Source organism: Lytechinus pictus, chromosome 1 (genome assembly GCF_037042905.1).
Source record: "Lytechinus pictus isolate F3 Inbred chromosome 1, Lp3.0, whole genome shotgun sequence".
NCBI classification, from domain to species: Eukaryota; Metazoa; Echinodermata; class Echinoidea; order Temnopleuroida; family Toxopneustidae; genus Lytechinus; species Lytechinus pictus.
In genome coordinates, this window is record NC_087245.1 from 17,518,933 (window position 1) to 17,533,297 (window position 14,365).

The 14,365-nt window shown below is 35.9% G+C and overlaps 1 protein-coding gene and 1 long non-coding RNA gene across 2 annotated transcripts; both read left to right on the top strand.

Annotated features, from left to right (window-relative positions):
- The first annotated feature begins 3,132 nt into the window (after positions 1-3,132).
- LOC135155599 (uncharacterized) lies at positions 3,133-4,348 on the top strand. Its single transcript, XR_010294732.1, has 3 exons — positions 3,133-3,236; positions 3,650-3,719; positions 4,186-4,348. It is a non-coding gene; the product is annotated as an uncharacterized LOC135155599 (long non-coding RNA).
- Positions 4,349-4,496: 148 nt separating this feature from the next.
- Positions 4,497-12,371, top strand: LOC129264159 (microfibril-associated glycoprotein 4-like). The gene is made up of 6 exons (XM_064099045.1): positions 4,497-4,500; positions 5,314-5,466; positions 5,890-6,051; positions 6,476-6,855; positions 7,192-7,403; positions 12,056-12,371. Exons 1-6 carry the CDS (start codon positions 4,497-4,499, stop codon positions 12,318-12,320), a joined length of 1,176 nt encoding a protein of 391 aa, XP_063955115.1. The 3' UTR covers positions 12,321-12,371.
- The last annotated feature ends 1,994 nt before the right edge of the window (positions 12,372-14,365 follow it).

Consider the following 14,365-nt stretch of genomic DNA (forward strand, 5'->3'; position numbering starts at 1 on the left):
AAAGCCCCCCCCCCCCAAAAAAAAAAAAAAAAAAAAAAAAACGAAAGAAGGAAGGAAAGAAAAATGGGCTAAGGTAATCAATTTCAATGGGGTTTTATTGACCAAATGTCGTATATTCCCTGGAATCTTTCCGTCATCTGACAGAAGAAAAAAAAAGACACCTTTGTTTCAAGACTCGTGAAATTTACAAAAAATTTTAGGTGTAAGTCATGAATATTCATATATTCCCATGTCCCACTTTTTAAATACATTTTTTAGTTATTTATCTGCATCTTCACTTCGTTATTGCGTTGTTTTAAGTTATACTAATTCATAGGCGGATCCAGGGGGACCGAGGGGCCCAGGCCCTCCCAATTGGCGGAGCAACAAAAAAAGAAAAAAAAAGGAAAGAAAGAAAAAAGGGAAAAGAGAGGAGAAAAAAGGAGAGGAGGAAGACGAGTGAATGAAAAAAAAGATTAAAATGAGGGGAAGACTTGGAAAATAAAAAGAATATTTCATGTCACTAGGTCTATATAAAATTTTCGCTCGCGCTTCGCGGTCAAACTGTTAGGTGATTTACATAACTTGTTCAACGTGGAGCTTAAATATCAATTTCACCTCGGAAATCAAACTTTCATTATTTTGTGTGATTTACAAATTGATTTTTATAAAGTGCTCTTTACAAATATTTTGATTTATCAGGTACTTATTATTTTCGTGTATTCCATACAATTTTCAAAATATCCCTTTTCAGGTCTGATTGTCAAAACGTATCAGCTAGCGCTGCTCGATCGCCTTTTGATTGGCGAGTTATGTATGTGTCAATTTTGATTACGCAACAAACTACTTAAAATCCTTTGTTCATGACTGCATGAATTTCTACTCGCGATTTGCACTCACATTAATTCCGCGCCCTCATTATGCATTGATAAATAAGATATCAATTTAATAATTAAATTGTCCCTTTTGTTTCATCTCGCGCTTGGCAAGAGGAATAGAAAGATAGTCATCATTTTTGTATGATGACATGTCCTAAGGATGTCCCGGTCCTATGTCAAAACTATGTCAAAAGTAATAATAATGAAAAATATCAGCTCTTTATTAAGTGCAATCTATATCCACCTCACAATTTTCCTACAAAGTGCTTGAAATAATGAGCTGAATTTGACCCTTTTTAGATCGGAATATCAAATATTTTATGCTCGCGCTTCGCGCTCGCTTTGATTTCCATGATAATATGTACTTTTAGAATGCCTAGATTGTAGGATTAAATCTGAAACAGGCGCGCGTGCATCTGCTCGCGCTTTGTCCTCGCATTATTAATGTAGGAAGATCCCTTATTACTCATCCTTTTCATGACAATACATAATAGAGTGTCCCGTTTTTAGGTCTAAATCTCGATTTTTTCCGCTCGCGCTTCGCGCTCGCATCAATTGTTTAGTTATCACGATTACAAATATTGATTAAAATTTTCCATTCTTTACGTACTAGAAATGTCAAAAATTTTCAGCTCGCGCTCGCATTATATTGATTGTTGAAATATTTAACGTCTTCATGGCTAAGTGCTAGCAGTCCTTAACAGGTAGGGCCTACCTTTTCGATCAGTTCAAAACTCTGCTCACGCTTTGCGCTCGCATTATTAATGTAAGGAAGATCCCCAATTACTCATCCTTTTCATTATTTAAAAAACATGAATAGAGTGTCTCGTTTTTAGGTCTAAATCTCGAAATTTTCGGCTTGCTCTTCGCCCTCGCATCAATTGTTAAGTTATATACCTGTTCTGTTTAAATTACAAAAAGTGCATAGAATTTCCAATCTTTAGGTAAAAGTGTCAAAAAATTTCAGCTCGCGCCTGACGCTCGCATTATTTGATTGTTGAAAATTATGTAACGTCTTCATGGCTAACTGCAAGCAGTAGGTAGGGCGTAGGCCTACCTTTTCGATTAGTTCAAAACGTGTATTAAAAATTTCTGCTCGCGCTTCTCGTTCGTAGTAGAGTTGCATACACATCTTTTTCAGGATAACAAACATTGCCTACAATGTCCAAATTTTAGGGAAAAATACATAAAATAAAAAAGATTGCTCGCTTCGCGCTCGCATTATATAAATTATGATTATGATATTATATATTTATGTTGATTTATAAGAGTAATGCTAAGAAGCAACTATTAGAACCACCCCTTCAAAGAAACAAACAAAAATCATGTTCGAGCGGCCGATCGGGGAAAATATGGCTGAAAAAAAATTCCGCCCACCCCCCCCCCCCCCTATTGGCGAAGGCTGGATCCGCCCCTGCTAATTGTCTTGTTATTGTATTTGTATATCATAAAAGCCAAGTCCACCCCAGCAATCAAGAAGTGGATTTGGAGAAAATGGAGAAAAATCAAACTACTATAATTATAACGCTGCATCATGAGACGGCTATTCTGATTGGAGGTTTACTAGGCATTTAATTAATTAAAGTTCTCATCGAGGAAAAGTTCTTCATCACGGTCAAATGTTATTAATGCTTGATCGAGAGCTCGATAACTCTCTAAACTATTGTGGTGGCAGCATACTATTTTCAAAAGGTTATTTTGATAGGGTCTCGCATTACAATAGAGACGGGCACATTACCTCAATAGGCAAATCCTTGTTGGGCCTATTTAAAGCGACACATTTTGCAAATTGCATGTCTTTTCTCTAAACAACCTCTAAATGTAAACTGAAACTAATCAAACTAATTACTCTGTCAGAGTTGTATAAAGGGCTTATCCCATTCATCAAAATCTACGGCAATTTTTTTTTTTTCGCTTAAATCTGTATGCCAGAGTGCACATAATAATGACTCTAATCCTCGGTAAACTTGAGCAAAAGTTGCCATAATTAAGCGAACCTTTTAAATAAAATTCACAATTATCGATTATACCATCACGACAACTTGATACTTTATATATAATGTATACCAATTTGATGAGCATCAATAGCAAAGGCCAGATATTGCAGAATAAATATAATATTCATGAACTTCTTTGTGATAGCTAATTATGTCCTTCATACAAACGTCCTTGGCTCGATGGCGTTATTCTCCCATGTAGCGAATGGGAGGCCTCGGTATAAAATGTTGATATCATTACTGTAACAACGGCACATTCAGATGAACAAATTCTTAATTCTGAGAGAGGAACTATACCTCTTTCACATTTCACGAAACTATTTGAAGATTTCCTTCTGCTGCTCTCAGGACTCGGTGCATGAAAAAAACATCAGTAATCATGGTAAGCTCATACTTTCTATTATTATTATTATTACTATTATCATTATTACTATTATCATTATCGCAGATTTCACACCCGTCATGATTTATCATGGACATAATTACGGTTTCATGATGTTTACTTTTACTTCTTAGGCCAATTTTCCATTTCCTTTCTTGGTCAATTAAAAAAAAATGAACTAAAATAGTTGCCTGTTATGTACATGTTGCACTCCTGTATTTGTCCCCCCCCCTCATCTCTCTCTCTCTATATATATATATATATCTCTCTCTCCCTCCTTGAACAGTCTTGAAAACAAGTCCTTATTTTTTTTTAATGTTCGATTTATTTAGGGAAAATTGATTTTGTATTCAGTTACGTCCATCACAATCGTCATGGAATTCTTAATTGATATCTCTTTCTGCTTCTTTCAGTCTGTCGTATGCTCATCACAGAGTTTGCCTATTTTCCTGTTCCTCATTGCAGTGAGTTTCGTTCATGGTGGTAAGTTTGAATTTGATATTTTGACCCTTTTTTATTTGTATTGATTATCATGATTACAAACAAAACATCTCATAATTACTGTAGACAAAAAGAAAAACAACAGAAAAAATAACTAAAATAATAATCAGAATAACAATATCAATAAGAATATAAAGTGACCCGGTTTTTAATCATACACTTCTTATAATATTTTTGCGATACATAAATCGCGGTATAATCTGTGAAGAGAATGTAATGTTGGATTGTAACATAGCCAATCCTTACTATCTTTTCAACAGTAAAGTAAATTGTGGAGAAAACACTCGGAATGATCACGAATGTTTTATAGATCCCGTGATCCCACTTTTATTTTTTGTAACTTCCAGTTTAGTTCATACTTCAGTACTTTACATATTTAAAAGAAATATTAGGGGAAACGCATAAACGATCAAAATTACCGTCTTGTCGATTTTTTTTTACAATACAGTTGCTGAATTAAAAGAGCTTTGCGACCCAGACCCTGTATTATGTAAGAACATCACTCTATCTGGAGGGAGATCGATTCAACTCATTCCAAGATTAGCATCACCATCAAACGATCCTGAACCAGTTCTGGTAAAACTCTCATCTTGGCGCCATTTTGTCTGTGTTTTACCGAAAAGAAATGGTGAGTGCATAAAAACGATCTTCTACAGATATTTTAGACATGATAGGCCTATGTCCCCTTATATCATAAGATTTCGCAAAAATATTTTCTAGGCAATTTGGATTACTGTTGCTCATTTCACCTTTCTTTAGATGGGTATTATGACCGGTTCCCTCGAGCCATTTGGCGCATCTACCTCCCGGATCTTCCTGTTCCTATAATATGCTAACGAGATACTGTAACCGGCGTGTGGTCTATCGTGTTTAAATATTTCTGGAGGAGCTGCATCTGTTACAGGTGCTCTTCGAATTGTTATTTTTGTGTGACATTGTAGAGTTTTGCTTCTGACCAAATTGCTTTGTTGCACCAAATATGCAAAAGTCTATACATGTTATTCATTGGCAGCGGAACGGTTTTGAAAGGGGATGGGGCTGAACATACATAAAATTGCAATCATGGTCATTTTTGCGTTTTTGTACAAAGTTTTAGGAAAAGTGGGGCTGAAGCCCCTAGCACCCCCCCCCCCCCCCCCCCCCGTTCAGTGAGCCATGTTAATCTGTAAATGTGGAAGGGTCTGGTTATTTACAGACTTCATTATTAACTTTTCCCCTTGTTTGTCCTTCATTTCGGATCGTGCTTTCCTACTATCTTTTGCAAAGAGCGATTTTGTACGATTCGTATTGACTGCATCCTATGCAGTCTGCTTCCTTTTCTTGAACCATGGACCGTGTTTATCAGTGTTTCGTAAATATCTTCTCGAGAATAGTACTTCTATACAATGTGCCTTTACCCTATCTTCTATAGGCCGGCCAGACCGGATTCGTTAATGTTTTTGTTCTCTTCCATCATCATGATCATGTGTCCATGTTTCTACTACAGGAAGTTCTGTCCCAACACAATCACCATCCGTAAATAGTTTTTTAATTAGCATTATTATATCGTCTTTGTATTATTATGTCAATATCGTAGAGAATCCTACGGATACATCACCACCACTAGAAACTCTCGATGGAGGAAGTTCGACAACCTCGCCAGAAATTTCATCCAGTGGATCAACTGAAGCTTCGTCAGAACAAGCAATGTCAGGCTCAGTAACTACTCCATCAGAACCTACGACCAATGGTAAAACAAGCCCCCAGCCCCCCTTCTCGGTTCCGTGCCCATAATAATCTGTAAAAGCTCCATGGTTAAAGTGATAGGGTCTGATAATACTTCCATAATGATTTTCCTCGTTTGTCCTTTATGTCGGATCATGCATTCCTCCTAACCTTTTTGCAGTTAGGTATCGCGATTTTGTACGATTCTTATTGACCCAATCCTGTGCAGTCTTCTTCCTTTTCTTGAACCATGGATCATGTTTTTCATTGTTCCTTTAATGTCTCATCGAGAATAGTACTGCTATCAATGTTTCTTCTAGACCAGACCGGTTTTGCTAATGTTTTTGCTCTCTTCCATTCATCTATGATCTTCCATGTTTCTCCTACACGAAGTTCTGTCCTAACACAATCACCATCGGTAATTGTTTTTTATGTCAATATCGTATAGATACTCCCATGGATGCATCACCGCCCCAAGAAACTCCTGGTGGAGGAAGTTCGACAACTTCACAAGAACTTTCTTCCAGTGGATCAACTGAAGCTTCGTCAGAACAAGCAATGACCCCAATGACAGGCTCTTCAACTACTCCATCAGAACCTACGACCAATGGTAAATCAAGCCCCCAGCCCCCCTTCTCGGTTCCGTGCCCATAATAATCTGTAATAGCTCCATGGTTAAAGTGATAGGGTCTGATAACACTTCCATAATGATTTTCCTCGTTTGTCCTTTATGTCGGATCATGCATTCCTCCTAACCTTTTTGCAGTTAGGTATCGCGATTTTGCACGATTCTTATTGACCCAATCCTGTGCAGTCTTCTTCCTTTTCTTGAACCATGGATCATGTTTTTCATTGTTCCTTTAATGTCTCATCGAGAATAGTACTGCTATCAATGTTTCTTCTAGACCAGACCGGTTTTGCTAATGTTTTTGCTCTCTTCCATTCATCTATGATCTTCCATGTTTCTCCTACACGAAGTTCTTTCCCAACACAATCACCATCGGTAATTGTTTTTTTATGTCAATATCGTATAGATACTCCCATGGATGCATCACCACCCCAAGAAACTCCTGGTGGAGGAAGTTCGACAACTTCACCAGAACTTTCATCCAGTGGATCAACCGAAGCTTCGTCAGAACAAGCAATGACCCCAATGACAGGCTCTTCAACTACTCCATCAGAACATACGACAGACGATGCAGCGACAACTTTGTCACACCCTACAACAATTCCTTCTACGGAGGCTTTACCTGAAACCACAACAAAAGGAACTTCAGGTGTGAATTCGTGTAAGACGCTCTATTCAATGGGGCATCAAACAAGTGGTGTCTATGCCATCTCTCCTAGCGGTGTGGGACTGACCGATGTCTACTGCGATATGACCACCGATAGCGGAGGGTGGACAATCTTCCAGGTACGTTCCGCCAGGTTCTCGTTGTGAAATGAATCTATCTGATGTTTATGTTTTATTAAGATGGTCAATATTTTTGCTTAATCGCATCTTTTTTTTCGTTTTTCTTTTCTTTTCTTTTTTTAAAAGAACTTTTGCTCTATCCACCATTTCATTCTGGCCTCTTCATCATGTTAATATAGGCCAAATAAGTAGAATTTTGTAGACTTGCTCGCTTCGCCCGCTCACAATTTTTCTAAAATATTCCAACGTATCTAAACTCAACCTTCTCTTGCACGCTCACTATTCGATAATTTTTTTTCACATATCACATCCTTCACAATAATAATATGCATACAGAAACGTTATGACGGATCTGTGGATTTTTACCGCAATTATACCGAGTATGTTCGTGGATTTGGTGACGTCGAGGGCGAATACTGGTTGGGATTAGACCAACTCTACTTACTTGCTAAAGATGGAGTCGAACTCAGAATCGATATGGTTGATTACGATAACAATCCATTCTACGCTCATTATGGCAGTTTTAGCATTGGAAGTACCAACACCAAGTAAGGTTCTTACAATTTTCCTTCGCTATAATTATAGAGAGAGCGTATGGAAAACGTTACATTTTGGAAAAGCTGTCAAAATTACGCTTATTAATGAAGTATCATTGTGTAATATCTCTAAAATCTTCTCTATTAGATGACACCACGAGATATTTTGTTCATGCTTGAGCGCAAAACGACATGTTTTATCAGGGTGACGAGAATGGCTTGCACCATAATGAAGGAATGGGCAGTCAAATCAAATGATTTGCTCGAGTTATTAAGATCTTTTCACATACTATTTATTCTTGATTAGTACAGGATAGAAGAGGCATAACATTGTTTTTACATATATATTATATTTTTTGATGGTTTATTGTCAATTTTAGAGTGCTGATTGCGAATCTGAATGATGCCACTCGTGTAACCTTGAGCATTTTCCGCAAATTGGCAAAATCCAATATGGCCGCCAAAATATGCAAATTACCCATGGAAATCATAAAAATTGCCCGCACATTGGCAACAAAATGCATGAAATTGTGTGGCAGGAGTGAAATACTCGCTGAAAAAATAATTTTTGACAAAATATCTATTTTCTGGATCATAATGGCCGCCATAGGCCTCTGTATACTCTATTATGTACAACATGAATAGGGAAAACTTCACAAAAAATGAGCACTAAACTGCAAGAAATCGTGATCTATGAACGAAGTTCTGTATGCAAATCGTCATTACTAACGAGATATATCATTTATTATTTCATGTATGGGAACATTTCTGTATTTTGATATTTAAAATAGCCGCCACTGGCCAAAACAGTATTATGTACAATGGCAAAGGGGGCCAAAAAAACCCACAAGAGTGAGCACTAAAATGCATATTATTAAGATAAACGAGTGGAATACTGACTAAAAACATAATTGTTAGCGAAATTTATCATTTAATATGCCATGTATGTGATAAATGTTGTATTTTGATATTCAAAATTGCTGCCTAAGACCCTAACAGTATTATGTACAATGAGAAAGAGGACCAAAGAAATTACAAGAGGTGGCACTAAAATGCATATGTATGTGATAAAGTTACGTAATACTGTCTAAAAAAAACCATAATGAATATTCGTAGTACACGTAAATGGAGTAGATCTCCAACGAAATATAGTTTGTGTTAAATACTGTATTTTGACTTTCAAAATGGCCGCCATAGACATTGACTGTATTATATATAATGCGAACTGGGAAACTAATATTCACAGGAGTGAGCACCATAAATGTACGTTATAGTGATCCATGAGTAAAATATTGCCTGAAAGCATAATTTCTAACAAGATATATAATTTATTCTGCCAGTTAGGTGACAAATACTGTATTTTAAAAGTAAAAATGGCTACTACAGGCCCTTACGGTATATTATGTACCATGTAAATGGAAAAACATGATTTCAACAGATTTTGGCTTTGCTTGACTGAATGGTGTTGTATGAGTGAAATATTGTCTGAAAACATCATTTATAACAAGATATATCATATCTTGTGTAATTTAGGTGATAAATACTGTATTTAAACATTCAAAATGGCCGTCATATGCCCTTTTGTGAAAATTATCTGTCCACATTCAAATTGACGATAAGGGCCTATGATGGCTATTTTCAATTTCAAAATGCAGCATTTTCAACTTAATTACAGAAGATATGATATATCTCGGCAGAAACCATGGTTTTAGACAATATTTCACCCTTACATCACAATTATATGCAATATTTATAGTCAAGCAAAGCCAAATTCTGTCAAAATTATATGTCACATGTTCCTATGTACATAATAATTTTAGGACCTATGGCAGCAATTTTGGATTTCAAAGTATACAGCATTTATTACCTCCATGACCAATATGTGATGTATGTAGTTAGAAATCATGTTTAAGACAATATTTTTAATCGTACATAACAGTTACATGCATTTTATGATTCTCACTCTTGTGAAAATTAGTTTGGTTAGGGCTTGTAGCGGCTATTTTGAATGTCAAAATACAGTATTTATCACCTACATGGCAGAAGAAATGCTATAATTCCTTCAAAATTATGTTTTCAAATAATATTTTACTCATACAACAGGATTATATGGATTTCATAGTCAAGCAAACCCAAATTCTTACAAAATTATATGTCCCCATTTACATTCTAGATAATACTGTTAGGGCCTTTATGGGCCAATTTTGAATTTCACAATACAGCATTTATCTCATGCATGACAAAAGAAATGATATGCCTCGCTAGAAAACATGTTTTCAGACAAAATTTTACTCGTAGATCACAATTACATGCATTTTATGTTTCTTACTCTTGTGAAAAATAGTTTCTCCATTTGCATTGTACATAATAAATATAGGGCCCATGGCGGCCATTTTGAATGTCAAATTATAGCATTTATCACATACATGGCATAATGAATAATATCTTTTGTTAACAATTCTGTTTTTAGTCAGTATTCCACTCGTTTATCTTAATAATATGCATTTTAGTGCTCACTCTTGTGAATTTTTTGGCCCCCATTGCCATTGTACATAATACTGTTTGGGCCAGTGGCGACTATTTTAAATATCAAAATACAGCAATTTTCCCATACATGACATAATATATATATCTCGTTAGTAATGGTGATTTGCATACTGTACTTCGTTCATATATCACGATTTCTTGCGGTTTAGTGCTCATTTTTGTGAAAATGAGTTTTCCCTATTCATGTTAAAAATAATAGAGTTTACAGAGGCCTATGGCGGCCATTTTGAATATCCAGAAAATAGATATTTTGTCAAAAATTATTTTTTCAGAGAGTATTTCACTCCTGCCACAAAATTTCATGCATTTATTGCTAATGTGCGGGCAAGTTTTATGACTTTCATGGGTAATTCACATATTTTGGCGGCCGTATTGGATTTTGCCAATTTGTGGAAAATGCTCAAGGTTACACGAGTGACATCATTCAGATTCGTAATCAGCACCCTCGAATTGACAAGCAACCATAAAAAAATATTGTATATATGAAAAAACAAGGTTCGTCAATTTTCTATGGGGCCAATCCTGGACTAAATCATGCTTAAAACAGCGGACAATAGACATTTTAAAAATCTATTTTGGGTATTCACATACGTGATTTTGACAGCTTTTTCAAAATGAAACGTTTATCGTTCATCAAATTTTGATTTTTGTTTATATTGCTTATGTAATTCTACATTACACATTACTACCGAACCAACAGCAACGGTAATTATCATTTCCCTAATCATCCCCGGGTAATTTGTGCCTTGTCACTCCCGGGACACCCCCCCCCCCCAGCTCGTAATCGCGATATCTGCGCGATGGCGGAAAATGACGGTTGCATCTAAGCAAACTTTCACTAAATCTATATTATCTTGTCCCATACACGGATTAACTATTTTTTTAAACTATGTTTTTTTATGGAATTTTTCGTCGATACTTCAAAGTGCTATTTAAATCGAATGTTACAAGGGCCGCGAAACCGAAGGGGGGGGGGGGCGGGTGTTGCTTCATCTCTCCCAGTATTTAACCATTTTCACAAAGAGTGAAAATGACCAACGATTTTATGCATGCCCCCCCCCCCCCCTCGCTTTCCATATCGTTCTGCAGCCCCTCTGTAAAAAGATACAGTTACTAATTTTGACTAGAAACAGAGTTTACATTGGATTTGTGCATGAAATCACTTTTTTATAGCAAATTTGGGCCTAACAATAACCATGAACAGATGACCAATAAACAAATTACGATAATTTAAGGGGTACTCCAGGCTGAAAATGATATGATTTGAAAAAGATTTAAAAAAAATAGACAAACAAAACACTGAAGAATTGTTTGAAAATGGACAAGGAATAAAAAAGTTATGACATTATATAGATTTGCATTATTTCGGTGAAACAGTTCTAAACATGTCTTCATGAGTAGACCGATAATATCATATCCCCACTTGTTCTTTTGTATTTTTTTACATGAAAGTATGTTTATTCATTTTTTTCTTTAAGAACAAAATATAAAAGGATAGACAATTGATATAATATTTGAGATATTCATGGCTGCAACTTATTTTATAATGATAAAGATATATCACACACACATGTATGAAAATATGAAATAAATATGATTTCATGTAACAACATAAAAAGGTAAAGTGGGGAGGTGACATCATCAGCCCACCTACTGAATATTCATGCAACGTTCATATAACTGTTTCACAATATTGCTGAATTTTACTATAGGCAAATATACTTAGATATAATAATTTTCAACCCGAAGTAACCCTTTATTCTGATGTTGATTACATTTTCAATGTAATGCTTGTTTAAATTTATTTCAAAGTAAATGAATAAAGATATTAATGGATGAATTGAAAAAAAATAGATAAAATATAATGACGTGACAAAAAATTAATGAATTACAAAATAATATTTATGCACGGAGCATTTTTCAACTTAGGGGCCCTACGAAAATAAGAAGTAAAAATAAAGGTGCTGATACTTAGAACCTCGGGTGCGATACGTCAGACATATTTTCATTATATTTTCTCTTCAATCGCAATCTTGAATTTACATGACTGTTTTAAGGTTCTATATAGTCTTAGACTAAATTCAATTTAATGTATGTATTTACTATCTTCAACAAAGCTACCGAATCGGGTTTTCATCATATACCGGTACTGCAGGAGAAGGGCTAGATGCAGCCAACGGACAAGCCTTCTCAACTTATGACAATGACCATGATGACGGAATTGGTAATTGTGCTTCTCTGTACAAAGGGGGGTGGTGGTATAACAACTGTTATACAGCCAACTTGAATGGGGTACACGGACTCCAAAATGATTTGGAAGGGATTGTTTGGGATTACCCTAACCCAAAATACATGAGAGATACAGAAATGAAGTTAAGATGATCGGATTGATCCATGTTGTTGTCATTCCTTTCTACCTAATTTTTGAAGTTCTTATACAATAGCTATTTTAAAGCACAATGTAGTCCAAGTGATTGTGTATATTCATGGACCTATGAAGAGATGGACATTCATCGCTTAGATAATGAATTCACTAACAGGTGACGGTAATTGTCATCTGAATAACATTCTCTTCATACCGTAGTCTTCTTTGGTCCTATGATCGTCACCGTGAGAAGGGACTGAATTAGTTCGTGATTGGACATTTATATTTCACAAATTATATGCGCAGTTGATAGAAAATCAATGAAATAATGGATAATCGATGTGCAGTTTTTGTTTACCTTTGTTAATCTTAGTTCCATGTGTTTTATTTGGGGAAATGTCTGCATATTTTAATATAGAGGCAATATTGTGATTGATTGTTTACCATTTAAAATTCAATTTTCCCAAGTTTCTCCATAATATTCCAGATATACGTGGCACATAACATGTGTAGATCGTGTATCTTTCAATGTTATTGAGGTCCTTATGTGTGAGCGGTAGTTAGCGGATCGAATAATATCATATTTTATATCATAAAAATCGTCTGCTTCTCAAGTTTGCTGATCCATATATGAAGCATATTGACTGAAAGGCACATACTGAAACAGGGGATCAGCCAACAAAAATCAAGACCGGGAAACTGTTCCGTCTTTGAGTGATCAGATACCCTTGGTAGTCATGGTAATTGCTATTGTTACAACACCTGTATGTTCTCATTAAGATGCGCATAACCAGGTGACGGTGACTATCATTGGGTCAAAGAAATGCTCGCGTTAATCGTCCATCTTTTCATAGGTCCATGGTATATTAGAGAATCACTTGAAAAACAGGAATAAGCAATTTAAACATATTTCATGTAATGATCTATATCTATAATGGATTTCATGTCAACATGGTAACACGAACATGGGCCTCATGTTTCGGAGGGGGGGGGGATGGGCTGCTCACGTATAATGGTAGAACCGGTACGTGGCTCTTAAGACCCCTTTTCACTCATTGACCAACCCGTTCTCCCTCGCTCATTCATGTCCTAACTAAGCCCTTTATTTTATTCGTCAGTTCTCGATGACCATATTTCATTGTAAATTCCACCCACCCCCCCCCCAAAAAAAAAAAAAAATGCAGAACTTCAGTTCTTATGAGTATGGCATCTGATTTTCTGGCCAAACATCCGTATCCTTTCCAATCCGAGTGGGGGGGGGGTGCCTCTCACTGAAAACCAGTCCAGAATGATAGTCCTTTCTCAAGAGCTTTCAAGACACTGGACCCTGGTTCATTTCACACCTTAAGGGCGCCACCTATTGCTGTTCTTTACCAGGAAACGAAACAAAACTGTTTATTCATATTTATTTATCAAAACCTAATAGACAATCATTATTCGGAGTTGTTAAAACTCATATTAGTGAAAAGTGCGTAAGTTTCAATATTTTACATCAAATCCAGACAATAACAGACTGTCATGAAAATAGCATTTTTCTCGTGACAATTTTATTTCCACTCTACAAAATCCCAGCCATGGCGTAATTTCTTTCAGCAAGAAATTTATCCACATTGTGCTGCACTCAACCCAGGTGAGGTGAATGGGTACCCGGTAGGAAGAAATTCCTTGAATGCTTGAGCAGCCCAGCTAAAGCCAGGGTAATAATAATAGCAGGGCCTGCTGGGAGAACAGTTTTCAGAACTTAAGTGGCTTCCCTGTGTAAATATACCTATATAACTATATTATTATAAAATACGTACCTTTTTAATTTATCTTTGATACAACCGATGTAGAAGAAGCTTGGCTATTATAGTATGACGTATAAATTTATATGTCTCTCTCTCTCACTTACACACTCTCCCCTGCATTATTTTCTATTATTCATGCCATGTAAGTAGACTTAAGTTCTTGACGAAATACTGTTATCTTTTTGTTTATCTGCTTATATTCCTCAAATTGTATATTTGTTTTGCATAACCTTGTATTTTTGTTTTTAACAAAATATTGGCGAATGCTAGTGATG

Coding starts and splice junctions, on each gene's coding strand:
- LOC129264159 (XM_064099045.1), top strand. Junction 6,052..6,475: donor ATCAGAACCTACGACCAATG/GTAAATCAAGCC, acceptor AATATCGTATAG/ATACTCCCATGGATGCATCA. Junction 6,856..7,191: donor GAGGGTGGACAATCTTCCAG/GTACGTTCCGCC, acceptor ATATGCATACAG/AAACGTTATGACGGATCTGT.